The sequence below is a fragment of the Neophocaena asiaeorientalis genome, unplaced genomic scaffold, assembly GCF_003031525.2.
Source record: "Neophocaena asiaeorientalis asiaeorientalis breed wild unplaced genomic scaffold, Neophocaena_asiaeorientalis_V1.1 scaffold19, whole genome shotgun sequence".
NCBI classification, from domain to species: Eukaryota; Metazoa; Chordata; class Mammalia; order Artiodactyla; family Phocoenidae; genus Neophocaena; species Neophocaena asiaeorientalis.
This window is the reverse complement of record NW_020173388.1, coordinates 8,399,285-8,420,162: the sequence shown is the minus strand read 5'-3', so window position 1 is coordinate 8,420,162 and position 20,878 is coordinate 8,399,285. Positions and strand designations below refer to the sequence as shown.

Sequence of the window (20,878 nt, the reverse complement as noted above, 5' to 3'; positions counted from 1 at the left end):
TAATAATCAGATAATTTAAAAAATTTTATTATAAAAGATTCCTATAACAACTTATGATTTTCAATTTCATATATATATGTGTATATATATATATATATATATATATATATAAAATTTGTCATGCTTTTATCAGTAAGAAGTTTTTCTCAACCATTCTTCCCAAGCCCTAGAGTAAAATGATTAAGGTCCCTAAAATGTCCCAGAAGCTCTAAAGTATCCTAAACTCTCTACTAAATTATCAAATAAATAATATCCACTACAGCTTTAGGTTTTATTTTACTTTATTGCATTCTAATTCTTTTTAAATGGTATCCTGAACATGATGTACAGGTAATTCCCAGTTGCTCCTTAACAATATAAATTGCCTGAAAGTGAGGGATACTTGTTCACTTTTATAAAGAGTGTTACATAAAAGAAGCATATGTGAAAAAATCAGAAGATATAAATACTGATAAGTTAATTGGTTTATATCTTTGCACGTTATCCATTGTGAAAAATTCTAAGTGTGATGATTCTTTAGCCACAGTACCTCACAAGTGAGTGTACGGCCTTGTGCCCTGCAGCAAAGCATATTTGCCTTAAGGAAAAATTCCCAGCTGAATCATTCTCTTCTTTCAACTTACAGGTGCCATCATCACATCACCAAAAGGATCCTGAGGCATGTCCTTATGAATAACCAGCTTTTCAGTCCTGTGTAGAGTCTGTGGGCCCGCTTTCAGCTCCAGATCCTTCAATAGCTGAAAATTCTGTGTCAATAAGTGGTTTCAGAAATTGCTCAACCTTGGTTAGTCTTTGCTTCAGTTTCTGCTGCATTGACTCATACTCAGCCAGGATCCGGGCAAATTTTGTTTGCAGGAGGTCTACTGACCCCTCCATTCGAGTGACCTTCTCTTCGAGATCTTTAGGATCACTTCCAGCATTTGCAATGTTTATGTCCAGTAGCCCATCTTTCATCAAGATTTGCTTCCCTTTCTCTTCTAGCATACATTTGGCATCTGGGTACTCAGTTAGAGCTTCCATGAGGTCATCTTTTGAGAGACAGAACAGATCTGAGTAGCCAATACTTTTAATGTTGGCCGTTCTTCGATTGCCAGCTTTGCTGCCTTTAATGTTAAGGATGCTGATCTCACCAAAGTAGCTGCCATCGCTCAATACTACAAACTGAGTGATTCCATCATCTGCCACCACGGCGAGTTTGCCTTCCTTGATGATGTACATCTCTCGTCCAATATCCCCTTTCTTGCAAATGTAATCTCCAGGACTGTAGACTTGGGGCTGTAACTTCAAGACCAACTCCACCAACAGACCAGCTTCACAGTCGGCAAAAATGCGCACCTTTTTTAACGTGTCTAAGTGAACGTTGATGGCAATCTCCGCTCTTAGTTTATCAGGTAGATACTTCAAGACTTCTTTCTCATCCACTGTTTTTTTGTTGGTCCACAGATAGTCAAACCATTTAATAACTCTCTTTTCCATATCTTTGCTTACATTTCGAAAATGCATGTATTGCTTGATCGCATCAATTCTTGCTTGAAATTCTGCTCTGGCTGCATTCATGTTGGAAATCATAGAACCTATGTTACCAACAATGGTGGCAAAAATTAACACTCCAATTAGGAAATCAGCCACCACAAAGATGTACTCAGAATCCCTCACAGGAGGTGGTGTTTCACCAATGGTGGTCAAAGTCAGTGTAGACCAGTAAAGGCTGTATACATATTTTCTAGCCAAACGGCCAAATTCAGGATCGTTAACATCAGGATAGACCCATGTATCATTTCCAAATCCCACAGCTTTGGAAATAGAGAAGTACACGCACGCATTCCAATGGATGATAATGACAATATACATAACAAGGTTAGAAATCCTGAAGATGTTTGGGTAGTTTGTCCTTGTTTCTGTTCTCTGGAAGAACTCAAACATTCGAGAGATCCTTAACAGTCTGTTTAGTCTAATTTCTGGATAGTTCCAGCCCAGATTAAAATACAGCAGATCAGTTGGTATCACTGATACAACATCAAGTTTAAACTGAAAGTTTGATTTATATTTCTCTATGAGTTTAAGCTCTTCCTTCACCAGTAGTCCTTGTTCTAGGTAACCTAAAATAGAAAAAAAAAAAAAAAAAGTAATGTTTTTTCCTTTTCATGCCACTGTAAATTTTTCTAAAGTGACTCTCAACAAACTTCATTGAGTTCAAAACAAGAGTTCATTCCAATAAATATGCTTTCAGCAATGTAGTAAGATATGAGTACTGATCAACATATGGCTGTGGAAAATGTTCTTTTGCAGAAATAAAAAGTAAAACTTTGTAAGCACAGAAGTGAGAGATTATATGCAATGTATATATACAAGGTATATATACAGACCTCTCTAGATTCAGCATCTTGTCCAGGTAAAGTTATGCCTTTTATGAACAGTGTTCTTGGAAAGTTTTCTTTTTCTAGCACTGTGCTTAATTCCTCATGCCACTCTTTTGTCAGAATCCCAGCCCCACCCTTGAAGCTTGGGTACCTCCTTGCTGTTTGACTATTGTGCATATTCTTGCCTTGCCCCTTCAATGTGAAGCATATGTCCTTTGAGGCTTCACTTTCAGGCTTTCACTTCTCTTTCTTGCCCCTCCCAGGCTTCCTTAGACATCTGGGATTTTCCTTTCTACTAAGCTGCTACCATGCACCTTGTGCGTTAAACCCAGAATTTCAGTACCGCGATATATTTCACTAGGGAAAAATTTGTTTCTCTTCCTATCCTGGTTACCAGAGCTGTGCATAGAACTGAACTGAAGCATTGTTCCAGTGCACTGATATTAGAGAATGTCTTTATTTTACATAATGATTCTTAAAAGCAATACTCTGCATACACAGGTTACCTTTGCATGTGGTAGTATAGAAAATGAGCTTATACCTACTTAACAAGAATACTTAAAGTCGGAAGCTATCAGATCCTGCCCAGATTATTGGTCAATAATGCCTTACCATGGACCACAAAGTTGAATTAAGGATGTACATCCTGTTTCTTATAAAATTTCTAGTACAGCTCTGCTGAGTACAATGACATTTTTCCCCATGCCTCTTCAAGGTATCTCTGTTAGGTAGCAATTACCCTTTCCCCACAGAACTGGCAGAATATTTCTGTTCTCTCTATTCCTCTCTCCTGGTATAAACCCAGTGAACAGAAAAATGGAGGAAAGCCATCAATCCACATCCAGAAGGTTGCCTAGTAACATCCTTCTGAATCAGCTGGAGTGGCCTAAGCCTGTGGGTGGGTATATGGTACTCTTGCTTTCAAGAGTGCTTTTTCCTCTAAAAAAAATTTTTGTGAGTCTTTTTTTTTTTTTTTTTGAAGAATACTTGAATTAAGAATTTTCAAGTTGGGCTTCCTTCAATTTCATATATTGAGAGCTCTAAAAAAAATTTTTGTGAGTCTTTTTCGTGCCCCGGTCCGGGAAGATCCCACATGCTGCGGAGCGGCTGGGCCCGTGAGCCATGGCCTCTGAGCCTGTGCGTCTGGAGCCTGTGCTCCGCAACGGGAGAGGCCACAACAGTGAGAGGCCCGCGTACCACAAAAAAAAAAAGAAATTTCAAGTTATACATAGAGATAAAAGCATGAAATTGCAAAACATCCAAAACTGAACATATTTACCTGTCCTTGTTCGTACAAACATATCGAGAAGATAGACTATATCTGATAAGTAATCAAGAATGATCCAATATTCTAGGTAATCAGACTGAAGTTCATCAAAACATGCTCTGTAAAAGAAAAACTTGTATAAATAAAATGAAATGGGACCAATTTAAGTAAAAGTCCTCTTTGTATAATTTTTATCATGATGAGAAGTATAACACACTAAGGCGAGGAGGGGTCCTTGGAGTCCATTTAATCAACCATGGCTTTCCCAAATCTATTCCCAAATCTGAGGATTGGATTTAGTTTTCTCACACTTCTGAATTTCAACATCCTTTCCATTATGCTAGTCAGCTTTGTGAAAACATCAAATGAGAATAAATGACTTCAAGCTAACGTCAAAGTATTTTGGGGTGATACACATTGATAGCCAGGTTCATGTTGACTATTTGTACCCAAAATGCCTTGGGAAATCATGCTTTGTCCTGGATGGCTGAGATGTTTACTGTCTACAAGACAAGGAACCATAGATATCCCTTGGGAAACACATCTTGCTCTATAAAACCTAGATCCTTGATCTTTTTCCAGTCTTGGCAAAATTGTTTTCTTGCAGGCCAAAGAAAATAAAGTTTCTCCCAAAGTTCTAATTAAATGATAGAGCAATCAAAAGTTTAAAAGTATCCCCACCCCACCCCATCCCAGTACTGGATTTCCAAGGATATTGGGAACCAAAGCAGCTACTCTTGCTCTTAGGAAAACACATTGAGAATGATGTAACCTCTCTTCACAACCTGTGGTGGAGAAAGGAGGTACATCCTAAAGAGCTCTAGGCCAAACTGTTAAGTCAGTTAACTTGGAAACTAGAAGTGGTTTGAGATCCACAAAAATATACAGACACCTTGCAATAATCATGGTCCAGTTGTACATGACAGGTAAGGTGATGCAAAACAGCCAGTTGTAATATGTGCTTCCTGAGGGATCAATAACCATGACTTCCTTCTTCTCCCTAGCAGCAATTGGAAATAAAGGGGAAGGTTACCAAGAAACAAGAATCTTTTTATTTCAAATAAAAATTTTATTTCAAATAAAAATCAAATATGGTTATGCCCATCTCCCACAACTGATGAATTAGAAATAAGCTGAAGAAGCTCACTCCACAGTGGGAAGACTAGCTTGGCATAAGTGCATTAGTCATAAGAAACTGGTTAGGGAGGGGTGGATAGATAGTTAAATTACTAGTCTTACATTAAACCATACTTTAGACTTTTATTAAAGCCCCTGTTTTACTGTGATGCTGCAGACACTTCTGTCACTCCGGCTACTGAGAGAGAACAATGGCATAGATCATGCCGAACTCTGGATATCCCACAGACCCCTTGGGTAGGCAATGGTTGGTGAGACAGTGATGATTTTCCCACTCTCCCTACCAGGTAACAAAACAACTGGGGACCACATTGTGAGGGGGAACTCATGGCTTCTTTCTCATCTGTATGGAGAGAAGAATATAACACAATCTAATAAAAAGTGCTTGTTCTTAAGTGTGTATGAGGAATTGAGAGGCAATAGAGGGCAAAAGAAAGAAGGAAGGAACTATATGATCAAATGGACATTTTTTAAAACTTTCTGGTATCAAATTTATATTTTTAAGGATTTTTTCTTTTATACAACATCAACACATTTCTAACAGGCACAAATAAGTAAAGAGTTTTCTTTACGTTTGGAAGACAATATTTTCTTTAATAAAAAGCAAAAACATAGCTCTGAAAATATCACTCAGCCTTATCCTTGTGAAACTCTAACTCTCAAATGTTTTAAAAAGTTTCTTTCAAATAGCTAATGTTTTGACAGCATTCATACTGCTCTCAAAATTAGGCATGGCTTTTGCAATGAGACTACTTTACTTTGGATTATTTGCCATACAGTATTTATGACTCAAAAATGTTAATGAAATTATTAATTTTTTATTTCGGCCAAAAATATTGATGGTAAGATCCTAGAAATGCAATTTTCTTTGGATCCTAAATCTGTCCCAGTGGTAAGTTTATCTTCACCAGTGCTTAAGGAAGGAAATTAACCATGACGCCGAAAATTCTTGATGAGAAAACTAAGGCTACCATTGCTAATTTTAAGGAAATTTGAAAAAAATTAAATTCACATTTGATAACAATTTATTTAGTCTTTACACCGGGCCTCTTTACTATAAACTTGTGGGAAATTATCTCTGCATCCTAAACCCATCACAAATTTCTTCCTAATTTCAATGCCAGTAAAAATACTTACTCTTCTTTCTTGTCTTTGCCTTTCTCCTCTTTCTTTTTCTTGTCTTTGTCCTTTTCTTTCTTCTTTTCCTTTTCTGGGTCCTTTTTATTTTTATTTTTATCATCTGGCTTGCTGAAGAAGTGAGAGATGTAGTTGGTAAAATACAAAAATGTTATGGATAGAAAAATGTGGGGCTATTCATGCCAAAGTCTTACTTACCTCTTCTTTTCTTTTTTCTTTTTCTTTTTTTCTTTTGGTTCTCTATAGAAAAAAACCAATATATCACATAATCAAATTACATTCTCACCTCCATTCTTGTTTACCTTCCTCTCCACTGGGCAAGAATTCTGAGCTTTGTGTTCAAAGACCTGCCCCTGTGCTCAGAGACCAGAAATCTGATCTCCTAATGGCGGGTTCAACAAGAAATAGACATGCACCCCGACAATAAACAAATAAAATTCCTGGGAATTAGTGCATGTGGAAAATTGGAGAAAATGGAGGTGGATAAAGGCATAAACCCAGGGAGGGAAATTTAAGAAACAAGAGTCCCCAAAAGCGTACTTTCAAAGTCTCAATGTATATCCAAAAAATGGGTACTTATAATTTAAGCTTCTTGATGTCACTTGTATTTATACTTGAATAAGAGTTTTGAGAATTTCAAGACAATGCCATCAATTTTCTTTAGAGGGGTAATCCTGACTGAAGCAATGTTTTATGAGCAGACAAAAAGCTCTGTGGTAACAGAGTTACTTCTTGAGTTACAATTTCTTCTTGAGTGGAGAATATGGGATTAGCGGGCTCTTTCTGCAGTTGGCTTTCTCTATCAGCAGAAGAATGGATTCTGGAGTCAGACAGAGCTAAGGTCATAGCAGGCTGTCATTGTTGGCTCAGATATCTTGGGAAAATGTATTATTCAGACATGAGTGATCAGGCATCTCGTTACCACTGGGATAGTCAGAGAAGGCTGTTAAACGGAAGTAGGTCTAAACCTAGGCCTCAGAGTATGGGTAAGAGTTGGAGAGGTTAAGAAGAGAAAGGATGTTAAAGGGAGGGAGGTTTTCAGGTGCAGATATACAAATGAACTTAGTCTGGGTAGGAATGGCCCAGCATAAGTGGAAAGCTGCTACTAAGGAGAAATAGGAGATAAAATTGACAAGGAGATGGGGCTTGGCACCTAAGGTTGTCATGTACAAATAGAAACAGAACATAAAGTTAGATACGGTGGAGTTTTTTGCTATGGGAGTACATTCCTATGATACAAGATTTAACACCCTAACATAGGCCCTGGGAGATGGTGCTGGCACACTTCTTGGATGGCGCTTAGAAGCTCAGAAAACGTGACAGCTCAAACTAAGTGAAATATAAATTATAAAATACCATGGCACATGGTGGAGGAAGGTATCAGAAAGATTCAGAGAAGTGGTAGGCTAAAATGGATACACTAAGTAAGAAAAATAGCCCACCAACTGATTATGTTCCCTAAGAGGGCTCAGAGGATATAAAAATGACAGGGAATGTGCTGGTGAGAGGGGCACCAGCATTACTGAGAAGCTCACTGGTGCTGTCCTCTGTAGACCAGGGCTGATAGTGAGAGATGCTGAACTGGGTACAGAACTAGACTTCCCTGAGAGCAATAGGGATGACAGGATCTAGAAATCACAGAGACCAGTGGCAGTGCTTCCCCATCAGAAGAGAAACAGGTCTGATCATTTTAATTATCAGTAAGGTGAGCATAGTAGCCAGGGTCTTAACCCACAGAGTGCTACGGCAGAGGTTAACAGAATACCGTATTCCTAGATAGATGGGCACCTTGTTGACTTGTTAGGGTACTGTTTTACATTTATAATAAAAAACAAATTGGGAATGGACGCTCAGGAGGTTAAGGGCAACGTACCCCAATAAAAAGTCACCACCACTTGAATAGTTTCTAAACCTGAGCTAGCTCTCAGAAATGAAACCACCAGTCACAGGAGAAGCCCAGTTCCCATGAAGAAGGACTCTGCAACACCATGACAAGTATATTCAGTAATGATTTCCCCAGTCTTTCCTCCAAAGAAAACCAATGATCATTTACTTAAGTAACTGTACACTGGGGGTAAAAAAGAATACCTAGATACATTAAAGGCCATTTTCGCACAGGACCCAAGTTGATATTGAGATCCAGGGACTAAAGCATCATCATGCCCCACCCCCATTAAAGCGAGGGACATATGGTGGTTTGGTAGTAATTTGTGGGGCCTCCACTGGGTCTAAGGATGCCCCCTTGTGGTCATTTGTCCAGTTCCTCCATGTAAACATGGAATGCATTTATTTGGTCATTGGCAGAATGACAATCATCTCCTCATCTCCACTAGTTCCTTGGCTTGTGGAATAAGAGCTAACATAGTGGGGAGGACCAAGTGGAAGCCCTAAAGCTGCCTCCTGCCTGCTGGCAAAAAGCAATATTGCAACCTGGACAGGAAAGGAAATGCAATCCTTAAAGACCTAATGCATGCAGGGGTGGTGCTTCTCCATCACACCCCCGTTTAATTCAATGTCTGGCCCCTATTAAAACCAAATGGAGGGCTTCCCTGGTGGCGCAGTGGTTGAGAGTCCCCCTGCCGATGCAGGGGACACGGGTTCGTGCCCCGGTCCGGGAAGATCCCACATGCCGCGGAGCGGCTGTGCCCGTGAGCCATGGCCGCTGAGCCTGCGCATCCGGAGCCTGTGCTCCGCAACGGTAGAGGCCACAACAGTGAGAGGCCCACGTACCGCAAAAAAAAAAAACCCAAAAAACCCAAAAAAGCCAAATGGATCCTGGTGGATGGCAGCAGACTACTGCAAAATCAACCAAATAGTAGTTCCAATTGTAGTCACTGTGGCAGATGTGAAAAACAATACACTCACCCAATCAGTACCATATTCCTAAGGTTCTGGGTCAATCATGGTGAATGTGTTATTTTGAACCACTATCGGGGAAGAGGGTCAGAAACAGTTCATATTCACATGGGATGGAAAACAGTATGTATTTACACTATTTTCCAGGGCTATGTTAACTCTCCCTCCCACTGTCATGACATAATCTAGAGGGACCTGGACCATCTGGACATTCCTCAGAGTATCACATTTGTCCACTATATCTATATCAATGACATTATGTTAATTGGGTCCTGAAAGAGGATTATCTAACCATGGGACAGAAAATGACTGCTGACCATGAGCTGGATCCTGCCAGAACTAACAAGTCATAAGGATGTATTGCAACCTATCACATGATAAAGTGATGTACTTGGGACTGAGCAGGTGGCTCGGCACCCTCGCCCCATGTCATCTATCACTGCTGCATCAAGGCTATTCCTCCCCCCCGACCCATGGCCATATATTGGGCTTATAGGAACAACTGATGGAGCATGATCTGTGGGTGGGTCAGCTTAGCATCTGGATGCAAGCCAAAATGAGTTGTTGCCTACAATACAGCCTTACCTAGAGGTGGCCTTAAAAGATAGTGAAGTTAATCTTACCAATGGCACAGCTTTAAGCAGTGTACAATCATCTACTTTGTGGGGAAAAGGCAATGACCCAAATTAAGAATATACAAGACGGACTTCCCTGGTGGCACAGTGGTTAAGAATCCACCTGCCCATTCAGGGGACACGGGTTCGAGCCCTGGTCTGGGAAGATCCCACATGCCGCGGAGCAACTAAGCCCACGAGCCACGGCTACTGAGCCTGCGCTCTAGAGCCTGCAAGCCGCAACTACTGAAGTCCGCGTGCCTAGATCCCGTGCTCTGCCACGAGAGAAGCCACCACAATGAGAAGACCGTGCACTGCAACAAAGAGTAGCTCCCGCTCTCTGCAACTAGAGAAAGCCCGCAAGCAGCAACGAAGACCCAACGGAAGCCAAAAATAAATAAATAAATTTATTATTTTTTTAAAAAAAAGAATATACAAGGATTCATGGGCAGTCACAATGCATTGGGTGGTTGGTCAGGGACCTGATGAAAAAATATTGCAAGATCGGGAAAAATAATTCTGGAGAATAGGCAGACTGAATGGACTTTATGGGCATGAGCACAAGGTTTTAAAACCTTTGTATCCCATATTAATGCCCATCAAATAGCAGGTGCCATGGAAAAGAAAAGAACCACCAAGTAGACAGAATAAATCAGCCTGCTGACAAAGACAGCCTCTGTCACTGGCATCCCCGGTGCTGGCACAAGGTGGATGTGAATGGAGCCACCACTGTGGCAGAGATGGAGACTATACATGGGCCCAACCCATGAGGTCCCGTTCACCCAGGCGATCTAACTGCTGCTATTGCTGAATGTCCAGTCTTCCAGGTACAAAGACTAATGTTATGACTCTAAAAGAGCACCATTACTTGAGGAAAGCAATCAGTCACTTGAGGGCAAGTTAATTACACCATGGAAAGGGCATCAAATAATCTTGACTTGCATCAATATATATTATGGATACTAATTTGCTTTTTTGCCTCAGGGCTTAGACCAGTGCCACTATCCAGTTTGGGTTGCTGCCAGCTCATAGTTTCTCTCTCCCTTGGCTGGCCTTGGCCGAAGGAAGTCACCATGCTCAAAATTATGCACCCCTTCCTAGTCCTCATACAATGACCGTGCATGGGCACAAAGCCCAGTCCTATTGCCTAACTATGGAAGAACTCTGAAGGGTCATCCCTTCTCCAGAGCTCCCCATAGCATCACATGGCACATCAGCTCTGTTCTCTGAAGTTCAACTTCTCCCTCTACCCAATCCTACTCCCCTAACTCCCTTCTAGGTATCATTTCTGAGAGCACTCCCAATAAAGCTCTGTATACAAAGCTCCTTCTCAGAGACTGTCTCCTGGGAAACTTGACCTAAGACACATTGGCTCAGAATGGGAAGGATTAATGATGTTTTATTTATTTTGTCAGCCACCCTAACCCTAACCACATGGTGGGGCAATTTCATATATGCTATAGACATGGTTTTTCTACGCGTATTCAAATACATACATACGTACATACGTATTACCTGTAACATGAGTAGCTACATTTTTCAGGAGGAAATAACCAAAGGACAAAATAATGGAAAAACTTTTCCATTGGATTAGATAGAGTTTGCCTAATAAATATCTGCAGTATAACACATTCAGATGTATTTCTACCTTTTTACTGTCTTTCTTTAAAAACAAAGGTTTGGTTTACTATTGTCAATGTACTTACTGCTCTTTATTGCTGCTGTTGTTAACATTGAAAAGTGCAATGGCTCCAGGCAAGTACTGCTCCCTGGGAAATGAAAAAGCACAGTGAAATCATAATAGTCACCATGTGTGTAATGTCCACAGTAAATAAAAAGTCTTAAAGAACAAATGCTTTTCAGGTTCTACCCATTACTAACCAGTGCCTAGATAATTTTGGAAAATATAGAGTCTCCATGAAGCATGAGTTGCTGAATACCAGGGCCATGAACCAAAGTAATTAATAAATGTTTATTAATCAATGCTCACAATGCATCACATTACCATCCTCCACACCCTGAGTAAGCCAGTTTGGATGTTACTAACTCCCAGGAAGCGATTAAGACTTAGATCGTCCGGGAAGATAGGAAGGGAAGACAAGACAAATGAAAACAGTATGAAAGCTGAAGGTGGTCAGTGAGAAAAGAAACAGGAGGGGGAAAAAAAAAGAGGGAAAAAAACAAAGTAGAAGTAAATATGTTTGACAGGATGGGAACCCCTGATCCACACCAATACCGCACTCCTTCCGCACTCTCAGGGTCACACGTTTGAAGTTTCTACAAGTGCTTTTTTCCCTAAGGATTTTTTAGCTTTTCTCGTCTCGTTACTCACCCTAGTGCTCTGCTTCCCTGAAAGTAGGATTGAATGGGAGAGAGCATTTTAGAGAATGACAGCTAAACCCTCTCTCATATAATTGCTTGGAAGAAGGATCAGAAAGAAGGAGGAAATCAGAGAGGACTTAGGCATGAGGTTTCCTAAGGGACAGACACGGGTCTCAGGGAAAATGATCAGCAAGAGTGTTCATGGCTTGGAGCCCCATGGACACAAATTATCATCAGGCAGCGGCAGTTTCCCAAGAGAAGAAGAGGGTAAGGAGCAGAAGTAGCAATTTACTCCCGAGATCCTGCAGAGTAGCTGGGTAGTGGGAGTGTTGGCCAAGCCCACTGAGGGGAAGAGTAGAACAGCTTTCTTTCATCTAAATAATAGTTTAAAAACTGACGTGGAGGGATAGATCATACTGCTCACCTCTGTGATGGCTGTCCCCTTCCATCTCTACTGCTTCTAAAGGAATCCCTTGCATGAGTGTTTTCACTCTCTGATTCTTCAAATATAGAGGCACTGTCGTCATCATCAGAAAAGGAGCTATGGTTCAATAGGAGGCAGAGATTAATTAGATCAGTGTCTTAAACCCTTGTGGGGGGACAGGTCTCATTTCTCATCTCTTTGTCTCTCAAACGAACACAGACAATAGTTTTTAATAAGAGTGAGATGAGAACTGTTCAGAATACACAGAATTAGACAGAGTATATGCACAATCCAGTAAAATACGTGTAATTAAGAAACTACTTTCTAGGTCTTCCATATTTGTATTGTTTGAGGCATTGATTAGTTAATATTTATCAAATCGAAAGTATGATATCTGTACTTCAGGTCATGTTATACAGTTTTCTGAACCTGTAATAACATTGCCTTCCACTAAAAGTAAATTCAACCACATTTATACAAATTCTATTCATTTATAGGGTGACCACTTTAAATTATACTTTTAAAACACGTTAGCATTTCACACTTTGTATTTTTTCACATTTCTCTATGGTAATGTTATCCCTTTAGTTGTGAAATGTCCCATGAGGAAAGGTCTTGCCAGTGACTAAGGAAATATTTGGCAAAGGTACATCTAAAGAATCACCACAATAATATCTATGTTCATTTGTTAAATAAGTAAGGCTGCCCTAAAGAATAAATAAATTCACTAAATTAAATAAAGTACAAAGTTCAAGGTTTCAAATTAAAAGTTAAACTGAAATTAAGCTTATTTAAATTGAAGAACTTTGGCTAGTATTAAAAATACATAGGGATGTCCCTGGTGGTGCAGTGTAAAAAAAAAAAACAAAAAAAAAAAACATAGAAAAAAGCATGCCTTTACCTGCATGCTCCATTTTCCATCCTTCTTATTTCCTTTTCAATATCTGGTACAATCACATTGGGAATGTTTACAAAAGAGCGCCGTGTATTGATGATAATTTTCTTCATGGTTAGCTTAATAGCTGGGGAGAAAAAAAGTCTTGTTAGTAGGAAGACTCTTTATATATTTACATATGTAATCAAAAGTTTCGCTCTATCATTCTTCTAAGGCTGAAATAACAATCTTATTTCCAGTTATATGTACGAATTATTTTTTAATAGAATACAGTCATGATCCAAGCACTTAATGATCACTAGTCAGGTTTTTGTGTATTTTTTTAAATTCAAGGGTTTTGTGTATTTTTTAAAATTCAGAAGTGTAGAACTCTTTTTTTTTTTTTTTAATTTGTATTTACTCCAGCTTTGAAATATTTAGGCAATGTAGGTGTGGAACAAAACTATAGGGACCTCACAGGCACATCCAACAATTAAGTAACAATGAAAAGCAGTAAAATAAAATACCAAAATGGGTGTAATCAACTGTGAATTTCTACAGGCATTCAGAAAAAAAAAAGGGTCTCAAGTGGTATTCAAATTTCGGAGTGAATAAAGATACAACTGATCCACATTTCAACAAGTCCCCCTAAATTATTCTGATACACATAGTGCTAAGCTTCCCGGGCAACCACTTCAGGCATCAGGAAAACGCCAAGAACAAAGTGATCCTGAACTCCAAATCTGTCCTGGCAGCAGGTTCCAGCCCAGCTTCAGGTAACATGAATGGCACGTGGGCACACTCGCGCTTGCCTTCTTTCCTGAGGCTCTGCCGGCGTCCAATGACAACATCCCTGCACTCATGACTGGCCCCAAGTACTTCACCTGGTCTTCAGTGTGCTGCAGTGACATGGCCTGGAACTTGGAGGAGTTCCTGGTGGGCCCCAACAATGTGCCTGTGCACAGGTACAGCCACTGCTTTCTAACCATGGACACGGAGGCCAGCGTTGAAGCCCTGTCATCCCAAGGGCCCAGCTGTGCCCAGGATGCTCCTCCAACCCCTGCTGCTTGGCAGTCACAGTGCTGTCCTCTGGGGATTTCATCTCTAAGGGTGTTTCCTCCAAACTTGCATGGAGATAACACCTGATGTCCAGGAAAATGGGCCTAGATGGGTGCTAGGTATCCATCCCAGCCTCCCCTCTCCCAGACCAAGGCTCCCCACTAATAAAGTGCTAGGTGTCCGCAGAAAAACAAAAGGACACTGTGGATTTTTTAAAATGCTGCTGTTTCAGTAAACAAAGAATGTTGTCTACCATTCCAGTAAACAACAGATGAATGTTGTCCACTATCCAGCCATCAGCCACTGCAGACGCCAGGGTAGGTGCGCCCTTGGGGGAATTCAGGATGGAGAAAACAGGATACTGGCCCTTGATAGTTAAGATGCATATCAAAGGAATAATTTCAATGAGCCCAGACTCTTGACTCTTCCCATACATAGAAAAGCACTAAAATCATTAACTTGAGAAGTCTTTTTGTGATTAGCAGTAATCTTTTGATGTTCGACTACATGATTTTTCTTTTTTCCCAGTAAAAACTCCTATATATTCTTGTTCCTCCCTTACCTCTTTGGATCAGTCCCTCAGAGTTATCTGAGAGGTTGCCTTCCTGGACTATAGTCCTCAGTAATGTCCCCGAATAAAATATAATTCTCAACTTTTAAGTTGTGCGTTTTTTCCAGTCGACAAAACAAAACCCCAGTATCTGTTCATGGGCTCCAAGAACACCAGCTCTTGTACTGAATGTCACTTGCTATGGTCCTGCTGACGAAGACCCACAGAAGGCCAACATGCTGAGAGGATGACGGGTCCTGGACAACTTCAGCAGGTACCAAACCTCCACCTGATCCTCTGTGGCTGGTTATCCATCCATCCCTCCCCTCTTCCACAACACACACCCCCTAACCTGCACTCCCAGGTTTTTATTATACGGATTGGGGATTTTTCCTTTGTTATTTTTCTACCACCGATCTCTGGGTTTTGGAGGGAAACTTGCCTTTGTTATGAATAAAATAGAAAAGCAAAAACCAAAAAAAGAAAAAGAAAAAAATCATTTGATGTGGGAAAATGTAAAAAGCACACTTCATTTTTTAAAACATTACATCTTCCAGTGAGGATAGCCATAAATAATGCTCTTTATTTCACCCTAGTAGTCATACAACTAATGAAAACAACTAGCAGCCAGTAGTCAATAAATAGTAAACAGAGAATTTTTGTAATGTCTGTTAATAAAAGTGTGCACATATTTTAAAATGTAATTAAAGTAACTTTTAAAGAAACAACCACTTTAAGAAGAGAATTGTTTCATTGACTCCTTTTCAGCAACAGCATGGATATTCTGGTTATATTGATAGCATGCTGGCTTCCTATTGTCATCAATCACCACTCCTTCTGGGAGACCCCGTGCCTTATGATTAGGAAAAGGAGAATATATGATTATTTCATCCATCACAACATAGAAAAAACTACTTGAGTAAAAAAGATTAAACAAGGACAACTAATATTATCCAATATGTCAGAATGAACCAAACCTGGGCTTTGCTTGGACCTGAAGAAAAAAAGAATCACTTCCCTTGTCCCATAATTTCTTGTTGGCCTAAGTGCTCTACATAGGAAAAAACTTTTTTTTATATCACACAATCACTTTTTAATACATATTCACTCTAGGAAGAAAGAAAACAGAAAATATAAATAGAAAAATAAAGATACTCAAAATTCCACACCAGACCGTATAATTATTTATCAACACATTTTCTCCACTGCTTTTATGGTTTCTTTTTTCACATTTAGATTTTAATCTATCAAATTTGTTTTGGTGTAAGGTGTGAGGTAGGGATTCAACTTTATATTTTCTAAATGACTAGTCAATAGTATAAATAGCACTAAATTAATAACCAATAGTCCATCTTTTCCCTACTGGTTTGAAATGTCATCATTCTAAATTTGCCTTGTCACCCGTAAAGATTTTGATGGAGTTTGCATTAAAATTATAAAATAAGTTGGGAAATTATTTTCCTCTATGTTTTTGAAAAAGTTTCTACATATCAATCCTACATTTTTATTAATTTCTAGATGTTTTGTATTTTTGTTTCTATTAAGATAGTTAAGATAGTTTTCCCTTGATATATTTTAACTCATTGCTTTTGCTATATCATAAAAATATTTTATTTATTTATTTAGCTTGAAACCAGCCAACTTAACTGAGCTTTACAAAAATTATTTCTAATAGTTTTTCTTACATAATTTCTGTTTTCAGTAATGCAATCATAGTACTTACACAAATTATTCTTTCCTCTTTTTCATGAGGTATTTAGCTTTGATGTCTAGTTACTTTGACTAAAAATTCCAGAACAGAACAAGTAACAATCTTTTTTTTTTTTTTTTTTTTTTGCCCACGCAGCATGCAGGATCCTAGTTCCCTAACCAGGGATCAAAACCGTGCCCCCTGCAATGGAAGCACAGAGTCTTAACAACTGGACAACTGTCTTAAGAGATACCTAGTATGGTTCTTGGCTTTATGAGAATGTTTTAGAGTTTCACTCTTAAGCATATTGCTGACTGTTAGCTTAAGAGAGATGTTTGATTCATGTTAGAGAAATCTCCATTTATTCACATTTTACCAATTTTTAAAAATTAGAAATTGGAATAAATGTTGATCTTTGTTAAGGCTCTCTTCCTTTTATAGAAATAATCCTTTTTTCCTTTTAATTTTCCCTATTAACATGGCGAGCTACTTTAATAAATTATTTTAATAGTTATGGAATAAACTCTTCTTGATTATGGTAAGTTCTTTTCATATGTATTGAATCCTAGCTGCTAATATTTAATTTTTGCATTAAAATTTTTTTCATGTATTAAAGGTAAAATTTGTAGTTTGAGAAAGGATTTTTAATAGTAATTGTTGATTCTTTTCATATACTTTTCAACTCTTTTGGTCTCACAGGATTGTTAACAAGACATCTGAAAAGAACCAAAAAATTCTTCTTTTAGAGAATTCATTGCTTTGCTGGTTTTCAAACATGAATCTTTGAATAAAAATTTGCAAATCAAAAGGAAACAACTGCTTTTAGAAAGTAAGTTTCAGATTTCATTTTTAAATGAATCATAAAACTTTCTCCCTTATGTGAGGCTGTAAAAAAAACTTCACAAAGCTAAAGCAAAGCAAATGATTGGGAAAATCTTATGAACAATTCAGGCAAAATTAACTTGGAACATAAACTATGAATGCCCAGGAAGCAGTCAGGCTCTGACTTGGGTTCAAAACCTGCCTCTGCCACTTATTTGTTGAATGAATTCAAGTGAGCGTTTTAACCTTGCTGAGCCTTAGTTTTTATCTTTTCCATATCAAATAGCAGAAAGATATGCTGTGTACCCACACACACACAAACCCACACATACAAACATAATTAAGTATGACGCAGAGGTTTTCTAAATTTAGTATGAATGATACCTGTGAAGCTTGTTTAAAATGCAGATTCCAGGGCCCTGCTCTCAGAGTATGAATGAGGAACGACATGGGCCCCAGGAATCTACAGTTTTATCAAACACCGTTAAGTAATTCTATTTCAGTTCCTGTATCACACCTAAAGAAACATTACTCTATGCTATTGGCCCTTGGTGCACGACCCCAGTCATATCTGTATTTCTGAATATAGTAGTGGGAAAGATAAAATAGTGGTCAAGAAAGGCTTCAAGGCAGGAGGAGGCGGGGAGGGGGAGAGGAAGGACACGTAGGGAAGGAGGGAAGGAAGGAAGAAAGAATGAGGGTCTATATTGGAAAAAAGTGAAATTATATTTTCAGATGAAATGATAGTATATGTAAACAACACTAAAAAATCTATAGAAAAATATTAGAACAAATAAGTGAACTTAGCAAGGTCACATGACAAAAAGTCAATGTAAAAAAGTTCATTTTATTTCTGTATGTTAGCAATGAATTAGACAATGAAATTTAAATGAAACATATACATTCCAAGAAATGAATGTCTGTGTCCAATTCAAGAAATAAATACTATGTACAAAGTTCTCTGCCAGGTGCTGTCAGAAAGAAGCCCAAATATGATTATGGCCCTAAAGAGCTCACAACTAATACTGGGGAACAAGACAAGAGTGCCACACTGAATAAAAGGTTTGGGACCCATAAAAGAACTAAAATAAGTGTTGATAATTGTCAGTCACCTCTTCAATTTCGAAGATTATTTTTTCTTTGTTTCAAAATTAGTGAAATATTAAAATATTAAAATTATTATTTTAATAGTGTTATGAGAAAAATTTGATAGCTGAAAAAAGGGAAATTTGGACACAGAGGGAAGACTGTGCGGATACACAAAGAAAACACTATGTGGGGATGGAGGACTCGAGTGATGCATCCACAAACCAAGGAATACCTGCGGCTACCAGAAGCTAGAAGAGAGACGTGGAACAGATTCTTCCCTCGTGCCTTCGGAGGGAGCATGGCCTCACCAGTTTCTTGATGTGGTACTTCCGGCTTCTAGAATGGAGACAATAAATCTCTGTCGTTTTAAGCCAATACAGGGTGAAAGGGGATTTGGAGGGTCAAACAGCTGCTATCCAGCACACAGAGATGGCAGGCCAGGGGTGCTGTGGGTCCCAAGGGGAGATGTACTAAATCCTCTGCAGTGAGCTTGAGATAAAGCTTCCTGAAAAGGCCAGGCTAGAGAGATCTTGGACAAAGGGCAGGTACCTGTCCAGCATACCACAACGTGGAGCGACATTCTAGGCAGAAGTAGTAGCAAGTACAGGAAAACAAACATGTGAGAGAGCAGGGTGCCTTCAGGAAACCACAGCAGATTGAGTCATGGAGAATATGGCTCAGTGAGTAAATGACAAGAAAAGAGGTGGAGAGGAAGGCAGGGGTTGATTCACTACCTGCATTGGATGCTCTGTTACCTTAACAAGGATGAGGAGTCCCTGGAGGATTCCAAGTGGGGCCTTGTCCAGTTTTCCAATTGCGTGAGGCAACAGAAAAGAGCTGGGGTAGGAAACTGTGGAAGGATTACAGGTATCCCTGGGTCCCAACTGATGCAACAGTGCACACGGTGCTGTGATCTCTCACCATGCCTAGTAGTTCCGGTAGGAAAAAGCCCCAAAGGCAGATACCTGGAATGATCTGAGATTGGGGTCAGCAGTTGGGGTGGAGGGACAAAGGGGGCAGAGGAGGTAAGGAGAGACTCATCTAAATAAAAAAACACAGACCTTAAGCTGAAGGAGGGACAGAATGATAGGAAGGAAGGATTTATTAGGAAGTTGAAGATCAAGGGCACAAATATCTCAGTAAGGTTGAAGAACAGGTTTAGTGAGACAGAGAGTAAGAGCTGGAAACAGAGGAAACTGTGTTCAGGAAATAAGATGCTGTACTAGAGGTTACCGTTGTGGAGGTGAAGCACCTTGGATTCAAGGACTCAGGTGGCCACGGTGGAGAGGCTGAAGCAAAGGGAAGAAAAGAATTTGTGAAGCTAGGGACTCAGATGTCTCGGATGCATCACATTTCATAGCTGTGGAGGCTGCCCCGAATGACAGTGAGACTCAGTAGGAAAGGGACGTCTGAATGGTAGGTACCATATTATTTGATGAATGTGGAGCAGCAATTGGCAGGTCAGCAGATGCCCAAGACCAGCTCCAGTGGGAAGAGAGTGGGAAAAGAAAAGCGTGTAGTGAAGGATTTAGAAAAGGCAGTTGAGAGGTCGGAAAATGTCAGCTTCTTTCTAAGTGGATCAGGTGTGCCTAGTCTGTGCATCATCCGAATCTGTCCAAATTCTCAACAGTTCTTCAGACTTGAAGTGAAATATTTCTGATTGCTTCGGGGAGAACGCCTCTGGGAAGGTGAGTCCTTCCCACCTGGGTATGACAGATTTAGGCAGGATGAGAACAGGCAAGTGAGAAAGAACTTCTATGTGTTGCCCATTCTCCTCTTTCAGCCTCTGTTACTCACTTGGAGACCACAGAAACAAAGAGACAAAGGTAAGAAATGTCTATGGAGAGCCTGCTCCAGGTCAGGCATTACATCAGGTTAGCAGATTTAATTCACGTAAGAATCTGCAGCATGGCTTTATCTTCTCCATCTCACAGGGGAAGATATGAAGCTCAGAGAGGGTAAAGGATTTGCCCAGGGTCATGTGACCACGCTGGTATGCACAAACAGGTTGCAAAGGTCAAGCTCTTTCCTGCACTGCTCAGAACAGGCGTGACACAGGAACTCAGTCACCAATGGCCCCAAGTGACACTTGTTTGTCCCTGCTTCATTCCTATCAGTGCAGGCTTCACACTCCACAGAGGTGTGCTTTTTGGATTCAGTTAATTATTTACAATGCAGTGATATAAACTCAAAAAGCATGTCTTAAAACATTGACTTAAACAAAAGGGTGGCCTTGGGGGTTTTAACTTCCAGTGACATCCTTGAGGAGCCCAAGCCACCACCAAATAATACACTTAAAAAAAAAAAAAAACAACAAGTTGATTTGGTAAATAAATATAGCTTTACAATAAGTTCCTAGTGCCCACCAGATGGCTGCCCTAAGCCCTTACTGTGTAGAAATTCTGAATCCACTATTAGCCTTAGGAAAAATACCAGAAAGGATTTTCCTGTAATTTCACTAGACTGACCACTCTAAGAGAAGGGTTACTTTTTGTTTTGTGTTTCATTCCTATATATCCTTAGCTTTAAGAACAGTGCATTGAACCTAGCAAGTACCCAATTATGTTTGTGGAAAGAATGAATGAGTAAATGAATTAGTGCAGGTCAAAGGGAGCAGGGATGGAAATGATGAGGAAACGAATCCAAATCATCTCTGATTTGCTTCTACTCCAACCTC

At 39.6% G+C, this 20,878-nt stretch overlaps 1 protein-coding gene across 1 annotated transcript in view; it reads right to left on the bottom strand.

The window, feature by feature from the left end:
- Window positions 1–266: 266 nt before the first annotated feature.
- Window positions 267–20,878, bottom strand: part of CNGA1 (cyclic nucleotide gated channel subunit alpha 1) — a 34,349-nt gene continuing 13,737 nt past the window's right edge. The window contains exons 4-11 of the mRNA XM_024746711.1: window positions 13,019–13,139; window positions 12,118–12,234; window positions 11,078–11,140; window positions 6,100–6,141; window positions 5,902–6,012; window positions 4,520–4,627; window positions 3,640–3,746; window positions 267–2,099 (exon numbers count right to left, since the gene is read on the bottom strand). Coding sequence (XP_024602479.1) covers window positions 685–2,099; window positions 3,640–3,746; window positions 4,520–4,627; window positions 5,902–6,012; window positions 6,100–6,141; window positions 11,078–11,140; window positions 12,118–12,234; window positions 13,019–13,125 — 2,070 coding nt within the window. The 5' untranslated portion in view covers window positions 13,126–13,139 and the 3' untranslated portion in view covers window positions 267–684. The remainder of the gene's footprint in view (window positions 2,100–3,639; window positions 3,747–4,519; window positions 4,628–5,901; window positions 6,013–6,099; window positions 6,142–11,077; window positions 11,141–12,117; window positions 12,235–13,018; window positions 13,140–20,878) is intronic.